Below are 19,333 nucleotides of genomic sequence, written 5' to 3' on the forward strand. Positions count from 1 at the left end.
CATCTGTGTATCTTCTGCTACAGTGACATATTGTAGAGCATGTGTACATATCAGAAGATGACAAATGTATCTTCTGCTGCAGTGACATATTGTATCTCAAGTGTACATGTCAGTGGATAACAAATGTATCATCCACTGCAGTGACATCATAGCTAAATTGTACATATCAGAGAACAATAAATGTATCTTCTGCTGAAGTGACACATGATATCATAGTTAAGTATGTACACATATCTGGATTGGTGTGTATATGAGTGCAGTTACCATTTAGAAAATGTATCATGCATATAAATTATACAAGTAGATTAGTTGTTGTTGTAGGGTTTAAAACCATTTTTCACCACATGGCAGCCAGTATAAATGGTGGAGGAAGAATACAGGAAACCCCCGGAAAGAACCACCAACCTACGAGAAGCTACCGGCAAGCTTTTTCACATACCAACATTGGCGAAGCCCAAGACTCGTAATGATGAGTGCTTTAGACCACTCGGCCACTCATGGCCCCCAAGTAGACTAGTTGATGTGTAACTAATTGAGTCAACCTTTTAAAATAAAGTTATTATTACTGTTAGTATTGTGACAGTCTTGATGTTCCTTGGTCTAGCAACCATCCCATACCTGCTTCCATATATTGAACTTTAGCTATTTGTGTTGAGTAACAAAGAGTTTAAATTTGGGTAAATAAATCTGAACTTTCCTTGTTTTGTATTAGTTCACCCCACTGCATGGCTCATTTATACTGTCTAGAACATTTACTCTTTTTACATATATTGTTGATCTTTCAGCAGTTTTGACTTTATTTGAAATTCATGATATTGCTTGAAAAGTTTTACCCTTTTGCAAGCTGTTGTTTTATAAATTTAAAGTAATATGAGATTTAATTTATAGCATGATAAATTGAGCAGCAAAATGTTGTCTTGAATTGACCTTTACATACAATCAGATGGCCTTGATATTGTGTTTAACATTCTCATTTGCTTGTTTGACAAAACATCATTATGTTTTACACAAGGCTTGATATTATATAAGTGTAAATGAAATTGGTTTATAAAACACATTATCAGTGATATAATACATATTCTTTTTCTGCAGGAGAATGGAGAAGAGAAATGTGTGATAGAATCACGGACACGTGCAAAGCCAGCAGAATGTGATGGCAGTTGCTCACAGAGTTGCACAGTGACCCCGATACATATGGATACATGTGGGGACTCACATACAGGTTTATATGAGTTCGATTTCCAGCCTTCCACAACATGATTTACAAGAGTTCATCCTTGATTTTCCTGTCCACCCTAATTTGGTCTCCACAGCATTGCTTGACCAAGAATAATTGGATTTCAACCAAATTTGGCTTTTTGTTGAATTTGATTTTGTTTGATTTCTAGCAATCCACAAAATTTACATTCATTATGACCGCAGATTGTTTGTGTTCCTGACTTAGGTTTCTGCAGCATTACTTTAAAAAGAATTTAAGGACTTCAGCCAGACTTTGTCTTGCAGCCTTACAGACCTTGAATAAGCTTCATTTTTAGTGTTCTGTATCGCCCTTCAGAAAGCTATCATTTCAGAATGCCTCTCCTCCTAACCTTGATTTTGTGACTGTAATTTTACTAAGGAAAGTTGGATTTTTACTATATTTGTCATTTGGATTTCCAGCATACCACATCTTCTTTTTCAAGAGCTATGACCTGAATGCAAATTTTCTAATTTTAGTTACCCAACACAAATTCCAGATTACATTGTCTAAGGCCCTATAGAGCAAATTGTAGTTAGCAAGATCATTTGTAAATCACACAGTTTTTATAGTTCTAATTTATGTTATTATAGCTTAATTGCAAGATTGTACCAACCTTACTATTATGTCAAAACAATATGGAAGGTAACTTGCGAATTAGGTGTATGTTAAGCAGTCTGCTTACCTCCACAATCAAAGAGAAAATAACATAGATCATTTTACCTCCTTTTTATTGCCTTATATTTAAAAGAATTTATATCTATTCTGTAAAGTTCTGAAGAAGGAATAATTCTTGTTATCTTCTCTATACATGCATTGGAATAAGCAAATTATATTACGTGTTATGTGTTGATTATGGAGTGATAAGAAGCAACATGCAAATCTTGACACTGTCTGGCATGTCAATAGTTGGTACAAATACTTGCCTCTCCTCTGATTATATGATTTTGTATTTGAAAGTCATCCATTTATTTACCTTTTTTGTTAAAATTTGTGGCAAAGATGGTTACACAAATTTGTGGCAAAGATGGTTACACAAATTTGTGGCAAAGATGTTTACACAAATTTGTGGCAAAGATGGTTTGTTCACACAAACTTGCAATAACAGTTATGTACTCTGTAGAGGCCACCATGACATTTTTCCATGATCTTCAGATGTTAAAAAAGTTGTAATGATTGAGTGTACTCTGTTATTTCAGGTTCATTGGAAAGCCAGTGTTTACAGAAACAGGGTAACAATGAGCCTGTTCCTGATGATGCATTGTGTAAGTTTTCACAAAAATGTGTCATATGTCATCATAATCCTTGAACTGAGCACATTTGTCTCCCTTATAAAACAGACGAGCAGACATATGAACAGCTGCTACATTCTTGTCTTCCTCCAGAATCAGACACAAAATATATGCTGTGTTTGCTACATTTTGTTGACTGCCTCTAGTCCAGTATACTTATCTGATCTCGCCCATGTTTACATCAATCAAGATACCTGTCTGATCTCACCCATGTATACATCCAATCTAGATACCTATCTGATCTCACCCATGTGTACATCAATCAAGATAACCTGTCTGATCTCACCCATGTGTACATCCAATCTAGATACCTATCTGCTCTCACCCATGTGTACATCCAGTCAAGATACCTGTCTGATCTCATCCATGTATACATCCAATCAAGATACCTATCTGATCTCACCCATGTGTACATCCAGTCAAAATACCTGTCTGATCTCACCCATGTATACATCCAATCTAGATACCTATCTGATCTCACCCATGTGTACATCAATCAGGATAACCTGTCTGATCTCACCCATGTGTACATCCAATCTAGATACCTATCTGATCTCACCCATGTGTACATCCAGTCAAGATACCTGTCTGATCTCACCCATGTATACATCCAATCTAGATACCTATCTGATCTCACCCATATGTACATCAATCAGGATAACCTGTCTGATCTCACCCATGTGTACATCCAATCTAGATACCTATCTGATCTCACCCATGTGTACATCCAGTCTAGATACCTATTTGATCTCACACATGTGTATATCCAATCTATATACCTGCACTCCAACTCTGACACTCATATTCTCATTATTTTAAATATCAAAACCAAGTCCTACAGACAATGTTCTTTTACATACCAGCAACCTGGAAGGAATTGCCTCATTAGCTTAGACACAATGTGTTCTCCTTTAGAAAATTTGCCTATTTAGACGGCATGAACAGACTTCAGACTTAGCTTGATTTTCTTGACCATAATTATTTTAAGCATGCTTTTGTAATTTCATGGTGTTTGTATTGTAATTTTGTGTGTGTGTGTGTGTGTGCGTGTGTGTGTGTGTCCGTATGTGTTAATGTGTTAAACACTTACAGCTTTTAAAGATTAAGTGCTGTATTAAGTTCTTTTTTTTATAATTATTATTTAGTATTATTATTATTGTTATTCTTATTACTATTACTACTATCATCATCTTTAGCATTTGATGTACTTATAAAGATTTCTCATTCATTATTCACTAATAAGTACATTCCACAGCACTCTTCACGAAAATGCACATCACACAACACTCCTTCACGAAAAGGTGCATCACACAACATTTCCTTCAGTTTTTAAAAGTGCATCATACAGCACTCCTTCACTAAAAGTAGATCACACAAAACACCCTCACTAAAATGTATATCACTCAGCATTCATTCACGAAAATGTATATCACACAACTACTCCTTCTCTAAAATGTACATCACACAGCACACCTTCACTAAAAGTACATCACACAACACTCCTTCACTAAAATGTATATCACACAGCATTCCCTCACTAAAATGTATATCACACAGCATGCCCTCACTAATATGTACATCACACAACACTCCTTCACTAAAATGTACATCACACAGCATTCCCTCACTAAAATGTATATCACACAGCATGCCCTTACTAAACTGTACATCACACAGCACACCTTCACTAAATGTACATCACACAACACTCCTTCACTAAAATATACAGCACACAGCATGCCCTCACTAAAATGTACATCACACAGCATGCCCTCACTAAACTGTACATCACACAGCACACCTTCACTAAATGTACATCACACAACTTCACTAAAATATACAGCACACAGCATGCCCTCACTAAAATGTACATCACACAGCATGCCCTCACTAAACTGTACATCACACAGCACACCTTCACTAAAAGTACATCACACAACACTCCTTCACTAAAAATATACATCACACAGCACTCCTTCACTAAAATGTACATTACTCAGAACTCCTTTACTAAAATGTACATCACACAGCACTCCTTCACTAAAATGTACATCACACAGCATCCCCTCACTAAATTGTACATCACACAGCACTCCTTCACTAAAAATATACATCACACAGCACTCCTTCACTAAAATGTACATCACACAGTATTCCCTCACTAAAATGTATATCACACAGCATGCCCTCACTAATATGTACATCACACAGCACTCCTTCACTAAAATATACATCACACAGCACTCCTTCACTAAAATGTACATCACACAGCATCCCCTCACTAAAATGTACATTACTCAGCATGCCATCACTAAAATGTATATCACACAGCACTCCTTCACTAAAATATACATCACACAGCACTCCTTCACTAAAATGTACATCACACAGCACTCCTTCACTAAAATATACATCACACAGCATCCCCTCACTAAAATGTACATCACACAGCATGCCATCACTAAAATATACATCACACAGCACTCCTTCACTAAAATGTACATCACACAGCATCCCCTCACTAAAATGTACATCACACAGCACTCCTTCACTAAAAGTACATCACACAGCACTCCTTCACTAAAATGTACATCACACAGCACTCCTTCACTAAAAGTACATCACACAGCATGCCCTCACTAAATTGTACATCACACAGCACTCCTTCACTAAAATGTACATCACACAGCACTCCTTGCATTAATTTATACATCACACAGCACTCCTTCACTAAAAGTACATCACACAGCACTCCTTCACTAAAATGTACATCACACAGCACTCCTTCACTAAAATGTACATCACACAGCACTCCTTCACTAAAAGTACATCACACAGCATGCCCTCACTAAATTGTACATCACACAGCACTCCTTCACTAAAAATATACATCACACAGCATGCCGTCACTAAAATGTACATCACTCAGAACTCCTTCACTAAAATGTACATTACTCAGCACTCCTTTACTAAAATGTACATCACACAGCACTCCTTCACTAAAATGTACATCACACAGCATCCCTATACTAAATTGTACATCACACAGTACTCCTTCACTAAAAATATACATCACACAGCATGCTGTCACTAAAATGTACATCACTCAGAACTCCTTCACTAAAATGTACATTACTCAGCACTCCTTTACTAAAATGTACATCACACAGCACTCCTTCACTAAAATGTACATCACACAGCATCCCCACACTAAATTGTACATCACACAGCATTCCTTCACTAAAAATATACATCACACAGCATGCTGTCACTAAAATGTACATCACTCAGAACTCCTTCACTAAAATGTACATTACTCAGCATTCCTTTACTAAAATGTACATCACACAGCACTCCTTCACTAAAATGTACATCACACAGCACTCCTTCACTAAACTGTACATCACACAGCATCCCCTCACTAAAATGTACATCACACAGCACTCTTTCACTAAAATGTACATCACACAGCACTCCTTCACTAAAATATACATCACACAGCATCCCCTCACTAAAATGTACATTACTCAGCATTCCTTCACTAAAATGTATATCACACAGCATGCCATCACTAAAATATACATCACACAGCACTCCTTCACTAAAATGTACATCACACAGCATCCCCTCACTAAAATGTATATCACACAGCACTCCTTCACTAAAATATACATCACACAGCATCCCCTCACTAAAATGTACATCACACAGTACTCCTTCACTAAAATATACATAACACAGCACTCCTTCACTAAAATGTACATCACACAGCACTCCTTCACTAAAAGTACATTACACAGCATCCCCTCACTAAAATGTACATCACACAGCACTCCTTCACTAAAATGTACATTACTCAGCACTCCTTCACTAAACTGTACATCACACAGCACTCCTTCACTAAAATGTACATCACAGAACATCCCCTCACTAAAATGTACATCACACAGCACTCCTTCACTAAAATATACATTACACAGCATCCCCTCACTAAAATGTACATCACACAGCACTCCTTCACTAAAATGTACATCACACAGCACTCCTTCACTAAACTGTACATCACACAACACTCCTTCACTAAAATGTACATCACACAGCATGCCCTCACTAAAATGTACATCACACAGCACTCCTTCACTAAAATGTACATTACTCAGCATTCCTTCACTAAAATGTACATCACACAGCATGCCCTCACTAAAATGTACATCACACAGCACTCCTTCACTAAACTGTACATCACACAGCACTCCTTCACTAAAATGTATATCACACAGCATGCCCTTACTAAAATGTACATCACACAGCATGCCATCACTAAAATATACATCATACAGCACTCCATCACTCCATTCATTATAACATGGTTTCTGTAATAAGATCCTATTTCATTAAATCTTTGTAAAATCTATATGTATAGGATGCTTCATTGTAAAGCAGTATAATCTGTGGTTCACGTGGATTGTGTTGTAATGAGGGAGTACTCAGGTGGTGTATGCTGTGGCTTCCATGGACTGTTATAATAAGAGAATACTTCATTATACTGCATTTTCACTATGTTGCAGTATAATATATGGTTGACATGGACAGTGTTATAATGAGGGAGTAGTTGACCTAAGACAGTCTGATATTAGGTTGCATATGCTGTGGTTTCCTTTTACTGTTATTATGAAAGAGTACCTCATTATTGAGCAGTCCCATTATCTGATTCTGATAGTTTAATCAACGGCATTATAATGAGTACTTAATTAAAATTCAGTCTCATTATAACATGGTACACTCTGTGACTCCCATGGGTGGCATTATAATGAGTACTTCATTATAATGCAGTCTCACTATAACATGGTACACTCTGTGACTCCCATGGATGGCATTATAGTGAGTACTTCGTTAAAATTCAGTCTCACTATAACATGGTACACTCTGTGACTCCCATGGATGGCATTATAATGAGTACTTCATTATAATGCAGTCTCACTATAACATGGTACACTCTATGACTCCCATGGATGGCATTATAATGAGTACTTCATTAAGATTCAGTCTCACTATAACATGGTACACTCTATGACTCCCATGGATGGCATTATAATGAGTACTTCATTATAATGCAGTCTCACTATAACATGGTACACTCTATGACTCCCATGGATGGCATTATAATGAGTACTTCATTATAATGCAGTCTCACTATAACATGGTACACTCTGTGACTCCCATGGACGGCATTATAATGAGTACTCCATTAAAATTCAGCCTCTCTATCACATGGTACACTCTATGACTCCCATGAACAATGTTATAATGAAGGAGTAGTGTATAAGTTGCAAGATCTGTAATTAAAAAGTTTAAGCTAAAAAAAATGCTTTACTACCATTGTTATTGTATGTTTTACCATGTTGAATCTTTTTGTTACTTGGATCAGAGGGCTATTATCCATTAGATGAAATGTCACTATGTTTAGTGCTTTTAATATTACTAATGTGTTTCTTTTTGTTTCAGTTGGTGGTGATTTCAGCTCAAAGCTGGATGAGGTCAGTGAGCACTATCAGAGGAAGGGTCTGTGTCAGGGTGAAGAATGTAACCAGCTTAGGGTTCAGGTAAGGCATGTGGTCAAATTAGGATGCATGAATCAGTGAGATAATACGCATCATAAATGACGTGCTAGGACAGCCTCCCAATTTTCTGAAGAGTTCTTCACTAAGTTTGCGTCGGCCAGTGAAGTTATCACAGTCTTACTCACATTTACTTGCAGCAGTTGATATCCAGTGATTTGCAAATAATCACATTTATATTTGGTCAACTACAACAAGTTTTACAAACCATAGATCAGATTTCATTAGTTTACCAAACTGGCTAAAACATTCTTTTTTATTAAGATCAGTAATTATTTGGTCAGGCTTGACAAAGTTAGCAGAGCCTTGTAGAAATCATGTAATCCACCCATCACAGGGCCAAGTAGTAGTAATCATGCAGTCCACCCATCACAAAGCCTTGTAGTAATTATGCAGTCCACCCATCACAGGGCCCAGTAGTAGTAATCATGCAGTCCACCCATCACAAAGCCTTGTAGTAATTATGCAGTCCACCCATCACAGGGCCCAGTAGTAGTAATCATGCAGTCCATCCATCACAGGGCCAAGTAGTAGTAATCATGCAGTCCATCCATCACAGGGTCCAGTAGTAGTAATCATGCAGTCCATCCTTCACAGGGCCAAGTAGTAGTAATCATGCAGTCCATCCATCACAGGGCCAAGTAGTAGTAATCATGCAGTCCACCCATCACAAAGCCTTATAGTAGTAATCATGCAGTCCACCCATCACAGTGCCCAGTAGTAGTAATCATGCAGTCCACCCATTACAAAGCTGTGTAGTAATTTTGCAGTCCACCCATCACAGGACCCAGTAGTAGTGATCATGCACTCCACCCATCACAAAGCCTTGTAATAATTATGCAGTCCACCCATCTCAGGGCTCAGTAGTTGTAATCATGTAGTCCACCCATCACAGGGCCCAGTAGTAGTAATCATGTAGTCCACCCATCACAGGGCCCAGTAGTAGTAATCATGCAGTCCATCCATCACAGGGCCAAGTAGTAGTAATCATGCAGTCCACCCATCACAAAGCCTTGTAGTAATTATGCAGTCCACCCATCACAGTGCCCAGTAGTAGTAATCATGCAGTCCATCCATCACAGGGCCAAGTAGTAGTAATCATGCAGTCCACCCATCACAAAGCCTTGTAGTAGTAATCATGCAGTCCACCCATCTCAGGGCTCAGTAGTAGTAATCATGTAGTCCACCCATCACAGGGCCCAGTATTAGTAATCATGCAGTCCACCCATCTCAGGGCCCAGTAGTAGTAATCATGTAGTCCACCCATCACAGGGCCCAGTATTAGTAATCATGCAGTCCACCCATCACAAAGCCTTGTAGTAATTATGCAGTCCACCCATCACAGGGCCCAGTAGTAGTAATCATGCACTCCACCCATCACAAAGCCTTGTAGTAATTATGCAGTCCACCCATCACAGGGCCAAGTAGTAGTAATCATGCAGTCCACCCATCACAAAGCCTTGTAGTAATTATGCAGTCCACCCATCACAGGGCCCAGTAGTAGTAATCATGCACTCCACCCATTGCAGAGCCCTGTAGTAATCATGCAATCCACCCATTGTTAGTCTATTTTCCATCATTTTGGTTTCCACAAAATAACTATACTGGGAATTATTGGATTTTAACCAAATTTTATATTGGTCTTGATCCTGATGCAATTCAGAATGAGTTTGATTTCCCAGCCTTATGAATCACGTGGAGGAGTTATGGCCCCTGATTGACAATCTTTCTAACTTTAGTTTTTTCTGCATGACTTTACAAATGTCATTGGATTTTAGCCAGACTTTGGTTATATTCACAGTCTAAAGGGAGAGCTACAGACTTTCTGGCTTGCCTTCATCATCATCATTTTGATGGCATTTATAACATTTACACTCCCACCAGCTTTTCATTTGGAACCCCAGTATTGACAGTGATCTCGCCATGTTGGAGATGACATAGCCACACCCCATACATATGGATCAGATGGCCTTTGTTGACACTTCATTGTTGGACTTTTGTTCTCTCTGTCTATCTTCCAACCTATGGAACATAGTTTATCTTCTCCCACTCAGAATATCTCAGGGCATGTACAGGGGTCAGTATCAAGCTAAGAGTACTGTCTTTATCCTCTTCCTCTTTTCACTCTTCGAAGAGAGCAAGTTTGCACCAAGTATGATCCATGGTTAACACTCAACAATCGCTGACACCTTTCATTGTCATTGGAGAGAGGATGTCGGACAAACCCAGGGCTTATCCAACCTTCTCACCAACTTTTGGTATACATGGCCAGAAGCGTTAACCCTAGGCCCAGAGCAGAACCTATATTGGGTATTAACCTGGTTGGATAATACACTTTTGAACAGTTTTCAGACTCCATTCCCAGCACTCCTGCCCTCCCCCCAATGCAAAACCAACACAAGCCTTTTATGTGTTAACTATTAGAATATGACTGACTCGCCTGACCAAGATGACATATATTTATGTGCACTTCTCCAATCCTCAGATGTAACACTGACCTGTAATAAAGAGCTTAGTTGCTGTGAACGAACATGAAAATCTGAGATTCAGTCAGTATTCTCATTATACCCTCAAGTGCATAACCCATACCCAATAAATAACCGCTGAACTCTTACCTGCCCTCTTTAAAGAAGAGTTCAGTTGCCAAGTTTAACTCACAGCATAGGTCAATAATATCCTAAATTTGTTTGGAGAACAAGTTTGTCTGTGTTCAGTTCTCAGAAACAATGCATACATAAAAGAGCTTAATACTGCTGAGAGAAAAAACTATTGGCAAATTTCCTTGACAATTAAATGTACTGATTTCAGGAAAATGTCAGTAGTGCTTAGCAGCTTTGGAAACTCATTTACATTTGCACATAAATATAAGTGCATGACTGGATGAAATAGTTAGTAAAGCTAAATACACTTAAAATGTAAATTTTAAAATGCCTTATTTAGTATTTAATATATGGTTGTGGACTGAACTATTTACTGACTGGCAGTAGTACTAGTATTGATCAAAGGCATGCCTTGCTCAGAATTATGTTTATAAGCATCTCAATTCTGATTAATATAATTCAGTGTCATTTTTAAAATACTGTGAATGCATTTAATTTTGTGGGTATCAGAATTTGTGGTTTTGATAAATGACCTTTTCTGTGGTTCTTATATTAATGGATTGAGTAAGACTGTACAATTCTTTCAGCGTTTGCTGGGTTTTTAAATTGTGCTTTGTTGCAATCACAGAATCCACAAAAATTGGTGCCTGACAAGATAATAATGAATTCACAACGTTTATCTTTGCATATTTTAATTGCATGTCTTTGAGTCTAGTTACGAGACTTATTCTGTTAAACTTATAAGTAAGCAGATGCTTGACCCACCCAGTTACCAACAGCTAAGGTAAGAATGGTAGCCGATTTGAAGTTTTAAAATTTTGAGGTTTTTTTTCTTCTTATATGCTTCATAACATTTCTCTTTTATATGATTAAAATTTCAAAGTATACATTTCACCTTGTAAGTATACATTTCACCTTGTAAGTAGGGCCATGGGTGGCTGAGTGGTCTAAAGTGCTCAGCTTTACAGTTCACTGCCATCTCACCTCTGTCCACATGGGAATCAAGGCTTGAGCTTTGTCAACGTGGAAATGTAAGAAAGATGCCAGTAGCTTCGCATAGGTCTTTGGTTTCTTACCATGGGTTTTCCAGGTTTTTCCTCCACCATTTGTACTGACTGCCAGGTATAGCCTATCTTGCGCTGAGAAATGGTGTTAAACCCAAAAATAACAATAACCAAATCAGTTTATTGACTTATACCTGATAATTACCATATTTATTCACTTATAAGTCAAGGCAAACTGCAGACAACAAAGATCCTAATCTGCTGTAGCAAAATACAACTGCAGATCAGGGTCTATGTTGTTTGTTCATCTGATTAATCCTAACAAACTGCACAGACCCAGATCTGCCGGTGCATTATGTGCATTTGGATTTGGCTTATAAGCAAGTATATACGGAATACAAAAGCAAATAGTTTACCTGATGAATATAAAAAAATAGACATTTCTACAAGGTTTATAAAATGACAAATGTTATCAATCATAAAACATCAGATTTTCATCCCCAAACAAATGTATAGTATCATCACAGTAATGCAATCTTCATTGCTAGATCCCATCAGGTTGTCTGCATCAGAAAAACTGCATCATTATCAGACACAGAGAATAATAATGATAACAATGAGGACTTTGTAAGCGCTTTACAACATTAGACAACACATGTAACATAATTTTAAAAAATTAAAAACACAACATATATAATGATATTATTACAGAAAGCAAGCACCATAAAGTTAGAAAACATAAAAACATGCTGTAAATATTTAAGGTAGGGAACATTACTAGGTCTTTAAGTTCGCTCTTGCAGTCGAAATAAGTGAGTTTTAAGGGCACTCTTGAATGGGATAACTTCAGTGGGCAATTCATTCCACATTACTGGACCCTGGTATGCAAAAGAACATTCATATGACTTCGTTTTCATAGTGGGATTAATGAGTATATGATTGTCAGAAGAGGAGCGTTACAAAAGTATCTTGCCAGTGTGTACACATGGGTGAGGTCGGATAGGTATGTTGGACTGGAGTCCATCAGTGAAATGTATCACAGAGAACAAATTTTATGTTTGATTCTGGATTGAATGGATAGCCAGTGTAGGGTACAGAGCAGCGGGGAGGTGTGCTCTGATCGTGATACTCTAAGTATGATCCAAGCAGCTGTGTTTTGAACCGTTTGAAGTTTCTGAAGTAGATATTGAGATGAACCAGACAGAACTGAGTTACAATAGTCCAGTCTTGAAAGTACTAATGAACATACAAGTGTTTTAGTGGCATCAGCTGAAAGATATTTGCAAATGGAGCTGATGTGTCTCAGCTCAAGATATGCAGCCTAGCCTATGTTCATGACATGTTGGTGCAACGTGAGAGTGCTGTCCAGAGTGACACCTAAGTTTCATACTGACTGTGTGAATTTGCTGTTGGTGTTACTGATATTTATTGTTTGAGGTAAAGGATGTGAATGGGAAAGTCTTTGTGTTGTGGTCAGAATGGGCTCAGTTTTATCATCATTCATCTACAGCTTGTTACATGTCATCCATGATATCACATCAGAAATGCACCTCTCTACACCTTGGATGGTAGCATCAACTTAAGTTGGCTGGCTAGATTTGTATATTTGGGTGTCGTTAGCGTATAATTGGTGAGACACTGGATGATGATCTATGACACTTGAGAGTGGCTGAGTGTATAGAATGAAGAAAACAGGCCCAAGAACAGACCCCTATGGAACACCATAACATAGATCAACTGGGCTGGAGTGTATTCCATTTGCAGACATAATTTGTGTCCTGTTGACCAAGTAGGACTTGAACCACAGTAAGGCTGTATCATGAATGCCAAATACATCAGAGGCATAGCTATGATATTTTGCGCCCGGGGACGAACTATAAAATTGGCGCCCCAGCCCCCTCCCCGTTTAATCACATTTTTGAATATTACCCTTGTTTACTTATTATAATGTAACGTTGTAAGCCTCATTTTGGCGCCCCTGTGCCTTGGCGCCCGGGGACATATGTACCCCCCTGCCCCCCCCCCCCAGCTACGCCTCTGAAATACATGCTGGAGACGGTGAAGTAATAAATCATGGTCTGTTGTGTCAAATGCTGCAGACAAATCGTGGTGAGTGAGGACTGTAATCTTTCTGCTATCCAAAGCAGAGAGAATGTCATTAGCTACTTTTAGAAGTCAGTAGTTTCAGTACTGTGGCAAGGGCGCTATGCAGATTGTACATTGCTAAAAAGACTGTTTGAATTCAGATGAGATACAAGCTGTGATAGAACAACCTTTTCTAAGATATTTTATTTGAATGGGAGATTAGAAACTGGGTGGGAGTTCTTTAAATTGTTATGGTCTAGTGTTGGTTTCTTCAGCAGAGGCTTTACAATGGCAGTTTTGAAAAATGGTGGGAATTCCCCAGATGATCTAGAGGTTTTTTCTGATTATATGGCTAGATATAGGTTGTCAGGAATTTTGAAGAAACATTTTGTTCATGTATTATATTTGCATTTATTTAGGTACAATGATAGGATTCAGAATTTCAAAAGTAACAAGTATTCAAATTCATATCCTTATATTTTCATAATTTATGCCCTATGTAAAATTGATTTGGCACACTGATTCCTATGTATATCTGTTACGTAACAAGTTTAGAAAAAAATATCGTAGGGTATTAAACCTCAGTATTAAAACTATTTATAATTTCTTCAAGAAGTTTCAGTTTCAATGAAAACAAAACTCAGTCTCTCAGTTGATATGTATTCTTCAATTCATGTGCAGACCCATATAGCCACATGTTCTGAGTCACTTGCCATTACCGATAACTTACATTCCACCTCTGTCCATGCGGGTTTGAGTCTTGGCTCAGCTAATGTGGATATGTGAGAAAGTTTGGGCTGGTGGTTCTTTCCGGGGTTTTCCTAGACTCTTCCTGTGCCTAAATATACTGGCTGCTATGCGTGGCCTGTCATGTGCTAAAGATGGTGTTAAACTCCCAAAATCACAATCTCTTCTATTTGTGCCCCACATTAATATGTAAACTTACAATAAGCCTTTCTTTGGTAAAATAATTTTAAAAGATAGGTGTATACAGTTGTTGCAGTTATTAAACCTTCTTACCATATCTCTGAACTAAACAGCTTTGAAAATGAAACATCATTCAGAGACTATTCTTTATTGTCATTTATTATGTAGAATATGCATATATATATATATATATATATATATATATATATATATATATATATATATGTATGTATGTATGTATGTATGTATGTATGTATGTATGTATATATATATATATATATATATATATATATATATATATATATATATATATATATATATATATGTATGTATGTATGTATGTATGTATGTATATATTAAACTGATGAAATGTTTGTTGTAATTTAATCAGAAATCAAACATTGTCATATATATAATATTGTTTTGTTGTCGTTACAACTTTGTTTGTGTCATGGTTATACTTTAGAACTAACAAAATATGTATTATATATTCTGTTTACTAATTGGCATTGCAGTGTATGATCCCCATGAAGACGCACACAGGTTTGATTGCTCATGTCATTACGCCTCCCAAACTCTTCATACGCCCTGTCTCGCTACATAGTGCTCAGTGCATGGTATGACAGACAATATCATATATTTATTTCATAATTAATAATATAAAAAGTTATTCTGTATTAAGTGCATGGTTTTGTTTTATATATTTTTTTATGCACAGTTTTGTTAGTGTCAGTCCCATTAAAAATGTTTGACATTTGGAAATGTTAAATCATCAGAAAATTTGACTTACTTTATATGTATGTATGTATGTATGTATGCATGTATGTATGTATGTATGTTGGTATGTAGGTAGGTAGGTAGGTATGTAACTGTGTATGTAGGTATGTATGTAGGTATGTATGTTTGTATAACAGCATGTCAGCATAATACTGGCTATATAGTGCTGATTACAAGTTCTAAAATTGTAAAGATAAAGAATTGAAAAGAAATTATCTATGAAGATAAATCTGTCCACATAAATATTATCATATTATACTACAAGATAAAAGGTAAAAATTTAAAAATTCTTTCAAAGGTATATAAAATTAAAGATAAAGATCCAGTGTTTTTTAAAAATCGATAATTTCAAAGTAATAATAGGACAATATTATAAAACAAGTGCAATCACAGTCAGACTTGTTTGGTGTAGTAGTGTTAGTGAAATTTGTCTGATGCAGCACCCATAGTCAAACCTGTTTGATTCTCTGGCTGTTGCTAAACCTGTCTGATGCAGCATCCTTAGTCAAACCTGTTTGATTCTCTGACTGTTGCTAAACCTGTCTGATGCAGCATCCTTAGTCAAACCTGTTTGATTCTCTGACTGTTGCTAAACCTGTCTGATGCAGCAGCCATAGTCAAACCTGTTTGATTCTCTGACTGTTGCTAAACCTGTCTGATGCAGCAGCCATAGTCAAACCTGTTTGATTCTCTGACTGTTGCTAAACCTGTCTGATGCAGCAGCCATAGTCAAACCTGTTTGATTCTCTGACTGTTGTTAAACCTGTCTGATGCAGCAGCCATAGTCAAACCTGTTTGATTCTCTGACTGTTGCTAAACCTGTCTGATGCAGCAGCCGTAGTCAAACCTGTTTGATTCTCTGACTGTTGCTAAACCTGTCTGATGCAGCAGCCATAGTCAAACCTGTTTGATTCTCTGACTGTTGCTAAACCTGTCTGATGCAGCAGCCATAGTCAAACCTGTTTGATTCTCTGGCTGTTGCTAAACCTGTCTGTTGCAGCATCCTTAGTCAAACCTGTTTGATTCTCTGACTGTTGCTAACCTGTCTGATGCAGCATCCTTAGTCAAACCTGTTTGATTCTCTGACTGTTGCTAACCTGTCTGATGCAGCATCCTTAGTCAAACCTGTTTGATTCTCTGGCTGTTGCTAAACCTGTCTGATGCAGCATCCTTAGTCAAACCTATATTGTGCATCAGTTTTACTCAAATCAGTCTGGTGGACCAGCCTTAGTCAAGCTTGTCTAGTGCATCAGTCTTAATTTTATCTGTATGGTTCATCAGCCTTAGTCGAACCTGCCTGATCCATCTGTCTTATTCAAACCTGCCTGATCCATCTGTCTTATTCAAACCTGTCTGATGCATCTGTCTTATTCAAACCTGCCTAATCCATCTTGTCTTATTCAGACCTATCTGATAGATGTCATATTCAGACCTGTTTGATCCATCTGTCTTATTCAAACTTGTTTGATACATCTGTCTTATTCAAATCTGCCTGATGCATCTATCTTAATCAAACCTGTCTGATCCATCTGTCTTCTTCAAACCTGCCTGATGCATCTGTCTTATTCAAACCTGCCTAATCCATCTGTCTTACTCAAACCTGTCTGATCCATCTGTCTTATTCAAACCTGCCTAATCCATCTGTCTTATTCAAACCTGTCTGATGCATATGTTTTATTCAAACCTGCCTGATGCATCTGTCTTATTCAAACCTGCCTGATGTATCTCTTATTCAAACCTGTCTGATGCATCTGTCTTATTCAAACCTGTCTGATGCATGTCTTGTTAAATCCTGCCTGATGAAGCAGCCTTCATCAGGACCTGAAAATAGAGGCATTCCAAGGTTCAGGAGCTGTAATTCTCACAATCAGACCTAATAATAGCAAAATGTGTCAAAGTTTGTCAGTTCTCCCTGATTTCCACAAAATACAATTTTAAACTTTACATCTGCTGTGTCAAATCATTTTTCTTCAACGAGTATAAACTGTCAACAGAGGTATCTCCAATCAATGTTACTTGAAGTGTACTGATCTTTTATTGTATACATGGCAGTGAGACTGGATCATCATGATTAGAACAGAGTATGAGTCTGTGCTGTTCTTGAGTCAAGTACAAATCCACAAGCTTATCAAAACTACAAACTTTTGTCTCATCTTTCATGGACTTTTGTGTTATCACTGGAAACATTTCTGTCTTAAATCTTAAGCCTTATTCAGCAAGGCTTTAAATATTTTGATGCATGTAGTATCACTGGGTACTCAATTAATGAAGTTGAATTCGCAGTATCACTGGGTACTTAATTAATGAAGTTGAATTCGCAGTATCACTGGGTACTCAATTAATGAAGTTGAATTCGCAGTATCACTGGGTACTCAGTTAATGAAGTTGAATTCGCTGTTAATGAGAACAATGAAAGCCAAACTCCTTTACACGTGGTTCAGCCCCCCCCCTCAGAGATGAGTGTGGACTAACTTACTAGATCAGTCATGAATTCATGTAACTTAGACCACTAATCAAGTATGAATGTGGACTAATTTACTAGATGAGTCATGAATCCATGTAACTGACCACTAATCAAGTATGAGTGTGGACTGACTTACTAGATGAGTCATGAATTCATGTAACTTTGACCACTAATCAAGTATGAGTGTGGACTAACTTACTAGATGAGTCATGAATTCATGTAACTTAGACCACTAATCAAGTATGAGTGTGGACTGACTTACTAGATGAGTCATGAATTCATGTAACTTTGACCACTAATCAAGTATGAATGTGGACTAACTTACTAGATGAGTCATGAATTCATGTAACTTTGACCACTAATCAAGTATGAGTGTGGACTAATTTACTAGATGAGTTACGAATTCATGTAACTTTGACCACTAATCAAGTATGAGTGTGGACTAACTTACTAGATGAGTCATGAATTCATGTAACTTAGACCACTAATCAAGTATGAGTGTGGACTGACTTACTAGATGAGTCATGAATTCATGTAACTTTGACCACTAATCAAGTATGAATGTGGACTAACTTACTAGATGAGTCATGAATTCATGTAACTTTGACCACTAATCAAGTATGAGTGTGGACTAATTTACTAGATGAGTTACGAATTCATGTAACTTTGACCACTAATCAAGTATGAGTGTGGACTAATTTACTAGATGAGTTACGAATTCATGTAACTTTGACCACTAATCAAGTATGAGTGTGGACTGACTTACTAGATGAGTTACGAATTCATGTAACTTTGACCACTAATCAAGTACGAGTGTGGACTGACTTACTAGATGAGTCATGAATTCATGTAACTTTGACCACTAATCAAGTGTGAGTGTGGACTGACTTACTTGATGAGTCATGAATTCATGTAACTTTGACCACTAATCAAGTATGAGTGTGGACTAACTTACTAGATGAGTCATGAATTCATGTAACTTTGACCACTAATCAAGTATGAGTGTGGACTAATTTACTAGATGAGTTACGAATTCATGTAACTTTGACCACTAATCAAGTATGAGTGTGGACTAATTTACTAGATGAGTTACGAATTCATGTAACTTTGACCACTAATCAAGTATGAGTGTGGACTGACTTACTAGATGAGTCATGAATTCATGTAACTTTGACCACTAATCAAGTACGAGTGTGGACTGACTTACTAGATGAGTCATGAATTCATGTAACTTTGACCACTAATCAAGTGTGAGTGTGGACTGACTTACTTGATGCGTCATGAATTCATGTAACTTTGACCACTAATCAAGTATGAGTGTGGACTAAC

The 19,333-nt window shown here is 37.3% G+C and overlaps 1 protein-coding gene across 3 annotated transcripts in view; it reads left to right on the forward strand.

Annotated features, from left to right (window-relative positions):
- Positions 1–19,333, forward strand: part of LOC149792436 (tetratricopeptide repeat protein 17-like) — a 187,337-nt gene that overhangs the window by 80,712 nt on the left and 87,292 nt on the right. For 2 of the 3 annotated variants that reach the window (XM_089971005.1, XM_089971006.1), the window contains 4 exons: positions 1,093–1,222; positions 2,437–2,502; positions 8,035–8,132; positions 15,279–15,380. In XM_089971005.1, coding sequence (XP_089827131.1) covers positions 1,093–1,222; positions 2,437–2,502; positions 8,035–8,132; positions 15,279–15,380 — 396 coding nt within the window. The remainder of the gene's footprint in view (positions 1–1,092; positions 1,223–2,436; positions 2,503–8,034; positions 8,133–15,278; positions 15,381–19,333) is intronic. The other variant, XM_089971007.1, reaches the window with a different exon arrangement.

The sequence above is a fragment of the Sinohyriopsis cumingii genome, chromosome 9, assembly GCF_028554795.1.
Source record: "Sinohyriopsis cumingii isolate HCF-2022 chromosome 9, ASM2855479v2, whole genome shotgun sequence".
In the NCBI taxonomy this organism is placed as follows: domain Eukaryota; kingdom Metazoa; phylum Mollusca; class Bivalvia; order Unionida; family Unionidae; genus Sinohyriopsis; species Sinohyriopsis cumingii.